The sequence below is a fragment of the Orycteropus afer genome, unplaced genomic scaffold, assembly GCF_000298275.1.
Source record: "Orycteropus afer afer isolate SDZICR_OR568_19922 unplaced genomic scaffold, OryAfe1.0 scaffold00026, whole genome shotgun sequence".
Lineage (NCBI taxonomy): Eukaryota > Metazoa > Chordata > Mammalia > Tubulidentata > Orycteropodidae > Orycteropus > Orycteropus afer.
The window spans coordinates 19,200,148-19,208,270 of NW_006921613.1; the positions used below are offsets into that span (position 1 = coordinate 19,200,148).

The 8,123-nt window shown below is 45.4% G+C and overlaps 1 protein-coding gene across 1 annotated transcript in view; it reads left to right on the forward strand.

Annotated features, from left to right (window-relative positions):
- The window catches only part of EHD4 (EH domain containing 4), a 122,235-nt gene that overhangs the window by 93,349 nt on the left and 20,763 nt on the right, over nucleotides 1-8,123 (forward strand). The window contains exon 4 of the mRNA XM_007935289.2: nucleotides 3,560-3,972. Coding sequence (XP_007933480.1) covers nucleotides 3,560-3,972 — 413 coding nt within the window. The remainder of the gene's footprint in view (nucleotides 1-3,559; nucleotides 3,973-8,123) is intronic.

Consider the following 8,123-nt stretch of genomic DNA (forward strand, 5'->3'; position numbering starts at 1 on the left):
CCTGTAAACGGACAGATGAGTAGTGGAAACTCACTACTAGGAACCAAAATTTAAGTTAAAGTTCAAATTCATGTAGTAGCTACCAAGGCCAACAACTCAAGCATGAGTTGTCAAACATATCTCTGCTTTGCTTGTTACTCTGCTCTAATCACTCTCTCACTTCGTCTCCCTTGTGAACGTAACTGGACAAAGTTCAGAAGTGGGTTAAAGAAAGTGCTGTGTCTGGGATGCACATTGGATTAGACATGATTTGTTTTTGCTGAACATCCTTTTTGGGTGTACCTTATGGGTGATAAGAACTAAAGCTGTGACTAGCAGTCCCATGCTGCTTTCCTTAGCAGGATGGAGTAGAGGCAAGTGAGCTAGAATCAGCCAATCAGTTCCTGTTGCTTGAGTGGGATGTTGAGCCTTAGGGCAATGATACAGAGATATAAGGAAAATTAGAGGTGATTCATGATGGTGGTAGCTGAGTTGAGAGTCTAGTGACAGTAACTTCCTAACCTTTTTCTGAGCCTAGTTTGCCAACCTTCCCATTAACTCTGAATGATCTGATCTTCAAAAAAAAATTCCTTTGCTGCTTAAGTTAGCCAGAGTCAGTTTCCTAGGTTTGCTACCAAGAACCATGTCCGATATATGTTTCATCTACATTTTAATATTTCTAAAATTTGGATGCCTCTTAAAATTAATGCTACAAGAAACTTGCCAGCCCTCAGGGAGAGAAGATGAAACACAGCTGCCATTGCACACACACGTGCAGTCAGTCATGCAGAGACAGTGTCTTTTCCTCTGAGGGCACTGTGGTTGGGTTGTTGGCCTGGACGAGCAAAGCCACATGCAGGTCCTTGTGGTGGGTGGTTCCAAGGCGTTCTCCTGGCTCCCAGAGGACAGTACAATCATTCATCTGTGGAGTCTCTCCTCCCATGATCTGGGGCCATCTGGTGTAGAAGTTAGCCTCCAATGACAGTAGCACCTACTGTTACCTTAGGAGGCAGTTTGTTCTGGCCTTACAGGATCACGCCTCAGTGAAATCTTGTCTCTAAATCTTTACATGCTACTACATGACCCATTCAATACGTCTTTGATTTTCCTCTGTTCTAAACTATCTGCTGACGGCTATGAAAATAAACTCTGGCCCACATTCCGAGAACTACCTTTGTCGTCCTAGTCCCCAGGGAGTCACGGTGCACTGCATTGAAACAAAATAGAGAAGTGAAAAGTATGAACTAGAAGTATACAGAGAGGCACGGCAATGATAAATACCATGTTCAGGGCATTGGTTTCCCCTGGGACAGAAGGGTGGGTTCCCAGGGGTCTTCAGCACTTCTAACATCTTGTTTTCTTTTTAAAAAAAAAATGTATTTGACTCTAGTTTCCTCATTCAACTACTCTCCTTAGACCTCTTCTTCGAATTCATGGACAATTTCTGGTCTACCATAGATGCCACACTTCCTCCATCCCCAGAGTCAACCATTATCTTGAAATTGATGCTGTGTTGTGGTTATGTGCTGTCGAGTTGGACCCGACTCATAGCGACCCTTCCTTGGGTTTCCGAGGCAGTATTGCTACAGAGGTAGATTGCCCAACCTTCCTTCCGAGGAGTGGCTGGTTGGTTACTTTTATATTTTTGCTATGGTATGTATCCATAAGGCCCCAGGGTGGTGCAGTTTTCAGTCTGCTTTTAACATAAAGGTTGGCAGTTAAAATCCACCCAGCAACCCCATGAAAGAAAGGCCTGCAATCTGCATCCATAAAGACTACAGCCAAGGAAACCCTACAGAGCAGTTCGCCCTCTGTAACACGTGGGGTTGCCATGAGTCAGAATCAATTCGACAGCAAGGGGTTTGGTTTTTGGAGGGATATGTCCATAAGCTGTATTTTAGCATGTCACACGAATATTTTTATATTGTACGTATCCTTGTGAAACTGATTTTTTCAAGATTTATCTATGTTGACAAGCGAAGTTCCATTTTACTGCTATGCAGTATTTTATTAAATAAATAAACTAGATTTAATTTAAAAAGTGTCTGAAGCAAACATGACAACATGTTAAAATTTGTTAAGTTACATGCTGCTTAGGTCAACATGCACATTATTCTCTATGCTTTTATGTGTGTGTGTGAAAGTTTTCATAATGTGATAAAGAGGGGAGAGCACTCGAGTAGGAGTCAGGAGCGATGATACCTTGTCTGAGTTCTACATTGGGCTAGGTTAAGACTCATTCCATGGCTAATCAGTGCACAACTAAAAATAAACTTTGTGGGATCAGCCTCCTCTTGTTTTCTTTTCGTGGGAATCTGTCTCCCTGGGGAAATGCCTGAAAGTCTTGACCACAGGTATTTATTTAGCTGCATGAGTTGGAGAGTGTTGTTGGTACGTGGCCAAAACGAACTAAACAGAATTTGTTGTGGACCTGGACATTTTAAAAAAGTAATTGGCAAGAAACCTTTTCACAGAATAGCTGTGAGACATAACTTTTAAAAATATTTATAACATACTTAAGATATAAATAGGAGCTCTGGTGGCATAGTGCCTAAGGCACTTGACTGCTAACCAGAAGGCTGGCGGTTCAAATAGCCCAAATGATAAATATTGGTTACAATTTCAGCCAGGCCAACCTTTGACCTCCTTAGTACTCTGAAAACTGGGATTGAAAAAGGCGATTCCTCTTTTGTGATGTTTATGAAGCACCCTATGGGATTCCAACTGGCCTCCAGGTTTTCTTCCCTCTCTAACTCTGGTGCTTTTAGAAACATGAGGTTTTGACAGAACTGGGAGCTCTGGTGGCTTAGTGCCTAAGGCATTTGACTCCTAACCTGAAGGCTGGCGGTACCCAAGGAGGAGTCGTTATGAGTCAAAATCTACTTGAGGGCAGTGAGTTTGGTTGTTTTTTTTGGGGGGGGGGGGGTGGGGGGGACTTTTGACCTATGGCAAAATGTAATCAATTTTGCCATTGATCAGAAAGACTATTGTTGTTGTTGTTGCCGTTGTTGTTAGGTTCCATCAAGTCACTTCTAACTCAGCAACCCTGTGTACAACAGAATGAAATACTGTCAGGTCCTGCACCAGCCTCATAATCCTTGCTAAGCTTGACCCCCATTGCAACCACTGTGTCAATCCATCTCACTGAGGGCCTTCCCCTTTTTCACTGACCCTCCACTTTACCAAGCGTGATATCCTTCTCCAGGGATTGGTCCCTTCTGACCACATGACCAAAGTAGGTGAGACAAAGACTATACCAAGTAAAATAAGATACCTGTGAGGACCAACCAAAACTACAGAGACAGAAGTAAGCAATACTCTATCAAGGTAGCCATGAGCCCCTCTTTATTTGCTGTTTCTTCCCATGGAAAGGCTCCCAGGATGCCCACCATTAGTCAGGTGGGTCCAGCCCAGGGACCTCATTTGAAATGGGTGTCAGGTTATGAGGCCTCCATGCCTCTATCCTGAAGATGGGCCCCCCTCCCTAGCAGCTGCTTGGAAACGAGGTGCTTCCTGCGCTCTCCTGGTACACGTGTCTCCACAGCAGTGGAATACACTGATGCCTTCTCTCTCTACCTAGGGTATGACTTCTGCCAGGTCCTGCAGTGGTTTGCAGAGCGGGTCGACAGGATCATCCTGCTCTTCGATGCTCACAAACTGGACATCTCGGATGAGTTCTCCGAGGCCATCAAGGCCTTCCGGGGCCAGGATGACAAAATCCGTGTGGTGCTCAACAAGGCTGACCAGGTGGACACACAGCAGCTGATGCGTGTCTATGGGGCCCTCATGTGGTCCCTGGGCAAAGTCATCAATACACCTGAGGTGTTACGTGTGTACATCGGCTCCTTCTGGGCCCAGCCCTTGCAGAACACCGACAACCGCAGGCTCTTCGAGGCTGAGGCCCAGGACCTCTTCAGGGACATCCAGAGCCTCCCACAGAAAGCAGCAGTGCGAAAACTCAACGACCTCATCAAGCGAGCCAGGCTGGCCAAGGTAAGCACGAGTCACCCTGGACGGCAGCCTTGGGCTGGGGATGCTTCCATTCTTTTCTCCAAAGAAAAGTTGGAGTGGGGAGATCTCCACTCCAGAAGCTTTAAGGAGTAGAACCTGTAACAGGCTAAGAGTGTAGTCTCAAGGTTAAGTTGTTACTGTTGCTGTTAGATGTCATTGAGTCAGCCCCCAACTCATAACTTCTCCATGTACAACAGAACAAAACACTACCTTGTCCTGCATGATCCTCATGAACAGTTGGGGGTCAGGCCATCCGGATCCACAGGGTTTTCAATGACTGATTTTTGGAAGTAGATTGCCAGGCCTTACTTCTTAGTCTGCCTTAGTCTGGAAGCTCCGCTGAAACCTGTTCAGCATCATAGCAACACAGCCCTCCACCAACAGAGAGGTGGTGCCTGTGCATGAGGTGCATTGGCTGGGAATCAAGCCTGGGTCTCCCACACAGAGGGTAACGATTCTACCCTGTACTCCAATGCCCCATCAAGATCAAGCACCCTGTTTAAATTCTAGCTCCCTACTCTGTGATCTTAGGCAAATGATTTAACCTTTTCAAACCTGTTTTCTAATCCATAAAACAAAACAAAACAAAACAAAACCCACTGCTGTCGAGTAGAATCTGACTCATAGTGACCTTTCCTTGGGTTTCCAAGATGGTATCACCATGGAAGTAGATTGCCCAATCTTGGAGCTGATATGAGAACTTCATAGGATGCTGGTGATGATTCAGTGTAGCAGGTCTTACAAAGCACCTGGCACATAGGAAGGATCGATGCACTCAGGACATGGAAGTTCTTATTACTGTGTCAGGAGGATGGAATGTAACCAGCTGACCCTGAGAGAAGTGGCATTGGTGGAGCCAACAGGGGCATCAAGATGCTACCACTAATCACCTGATATCACTGTCTGGCCCCAGAGGAGCCCGAGGAGGAAGTCTGGCTCAGTCAAATCCTTGGAGTGTGCTGGTTTGGGAGCTGCACCCTGTCTCCATTCTGGGTTGTGACCTGTGACCAGGTACACTGGGCTCCTGGCTCCCTGCCACAGAGCAGAGCCAACAGGGTGAGTGGTAGTCTACCAATGTCTCTCAAGTGGTAGTCAACTCTGTCACATCTCTGAAGTGAGAAAAACACATGACTTCTGCAAAAGAAAGTACAGGAAAAAAAATGATTCTTTAAAAAGTCCGTATGTGTTTCATAAAGTCATTGTTTTCTAGTAGTGGAGGTTTATCTAGTCCTCTGAGTTTATCTAGTCCCAGTAAAGTCCAAACCTGGCTGATCATCAGAAGCACTGGGAGATTTAACCAATGCAAATTCCCAGGCCCTGCCCAGAGCTTCTGATTCGTGTGTGTGTGTGTGTGTGTGTAAATGCAAGTGCATATGTTCACGTGTGTGTGTGAAGCTCACAGGTGATTCTCATGATGAGGCATGTTTGGGAACCAGAGATCTATCCTGACTCCCTGCTTTTACAAGGACAAGGTAGGGTGATGATTTCCCCAGGGTCACCTAATCCACTTGTGACAAAGCCAGGACTAGGGGACAGGCCTCCTGGCTCTCATTCCCTTTGGGCCCCATCGCTGTGGCTAAGACCACTCCACAGGCCTTTATCTCTACATCCACTGCTACCTGCGTCAGGAAGCAAGATCCGGACACCCTGTTGTCAGCAAACCTGCCCCTCCATCTTCTGGTGGTCAAGAATCTGTGCCCCTCCCATGTTCCACTTGCTTCACAGTGAATGGTTTCTGGTCTGGGCCAGCAGATCAGCCTTTTGGAGGCCAGCCCCACTTTGCTTCATCTGATCAATAATGACCCAGAACCCCTGGGCTAGTGGAGTCACCCACCAAACCCCCTTGTTATGGAATGGTGAGCTGTGTGCTGATTGAGGGTGGAAATGGTGCTGTGGGTGCTCTGAGGGAGGGTGACAGCTGTTACTGAGGATAGCTGAGTGAGAGATGAACCTTCCAGCATGTTCTCTTGGTGGCCCCTCAATAGCCTCCATCTTCATGCCGGTGCATTCATAGATCAGAATGTCTTCTTTGCCAAAAGAAACGTCTCCCTTGGCTACCAGTGCCTTCATCATCTGTTTTCCTCTTTGCTGAACTTATGCCCCAGTGTGCCCACACACATTCCTCCCCTATCACTCAGCTAACTTGAAGTTGCATGGCCCTCATATGAGTCACTGTTCTTTATCCTTTCTTCCTGGTGTGCAGGCTGCTTCCTTTACAAATTATAGCCACTTTTGTTCCAGTTCTGCAAGGCAGCTGTGCTAACTAGTTTGATCCCTTTTGAATCCACTTATTTGCAGCCTCTCCTGACATGATTTCTCTCACACGCAACCTGGGCCTCATGCTTGGTGGCAGGAAGTCTGTATTTGCGTATTCCATGACCCCTTGGCATCTCTTCCCTGACTGGTATAGATAAACTTAACCTTCAGCTGGTACAGATACCCAACACTATTTTATACACAAAAGCTGGTACATTATATCATAGCCTTTGCAGATATCAGGATTTTTTCAACTATTATTAAATGCCCATGAACATTCTTAATTTGCCAGTCATTGCTTAGGGCTCAGTGACTCAAGATGCAGCCAGTATTCAGTTATGTAAATAAATCAGAAGCAGAGAACCCACTAGGGATGCCATGCACCATAGATCTTCCTGCCATCCTTCAATGGACCAGTGTGGCCTATGGTTAGAGGCACAGACTACCACCCTGTGTTCTGACACTGTGAATAATGGAAAGCCTTGTGTGGACATGGGGGTAGGAGGAGGCTGTCAAACTTGATGAGCTTACTTATAGGAAGAAAAAAAAAACATGTATGTGTTTCTTCCTAAGAATAGTATCTGGCTTGTTCCTTTTCATGAAGGAAAATGTTTGAAGTACGGATGTTTCCAGCCTGAGCTTCTCAGTGCCAGTGTGTTTGTGGGCAGTACCATGCTGAGAAGGGAGGACAGGAAGCAGTCTCCAGCAGACAGAAAGCAGAACTCAGCACAGTGGCCTTAGCCACGAACTGATGACATTCATTTTACACCATCTGCAGTTTTATGTTCCGTTTGTGAACTTGCTTTTGCTTACATGGACAAGGGGCCACTTGAGTTTTTCTCTTTGGAGCATTTCTGTTTCATGAAAATGCTCTTTTATTGTCGCATATTCATTTTTTTCCCCTGCTCTAGTTTCCCTTTTGCAAACCAATCCTTACTGAGAGTCTGTAGAGCTCTAGGAGCCATACAGTTTGCATTATATGTGTCCTTTTGGTTGATCCTGTGAGTAACTACCCAACCGAAAAAATGCAGTGCCATTGAATAGGTTCCAACTCAGCAACACTACGGGAGAGTAGAACTGCCCACACAGAGTTTCCAAGGCTGTAAATCTTTACGGAAGCAGACTGCCACATCTTTCTCCAAAGGAGCAGCTGGTGGGTTCAATCCACTGAATGCTTTACCCACTGCACCACCAGATCTCCTAACTACATAAATTTGACATTCTTATCCTCATTTCACACATGAGAGCACTGAAGCTGTAAATTGCAGAATATAGATTCAAACCACAGTCAGGCTGACTTCTCGGTCCAGAAAACACTGTCGTGACCACTCAAATCCAGAGTGGACAGCATCTAGAATAGCTCCTTACTTAGGTCCTTGCTTTCTGCATGAATCTGTCATTCTGTTTATTCTAGAAAAAGTCTCCACTCACAGAAACCCTACAAAGTTTGACAATTAATTAGCTGACATTTTCAAAACATGTAAGTTTTTTAGATGTCACCTCCAAAACCCAACAAACCCACTACCTTCAAGTTGATTCCAATTCATAGTGACCCTGTAGGAGAGCAGAACTGCCACATCTTTCTCCTGTAGAGCAGCTGATGGTTCAAACCAGCACCCTTCACTTAACAGCCACTACACCACTAGGACTCTGAGATGTCACCTAAGAGGTATCCTATCCATGTTGGGGTGTAGAACGTGTCTATTCATAGAATACATTCATGGCCAACCAGAAATGAAGCAGGTGCACTGTTAATGTCCTACAGGAATCCAGCTCAAGGTGTCATGAAGATGACATTTTAATATGAAAAATGGATTATCATAAGCCAGAGATCTCTTGATCTCTTAAAACTTAATTAGCTCTCTGTTTTTCATATA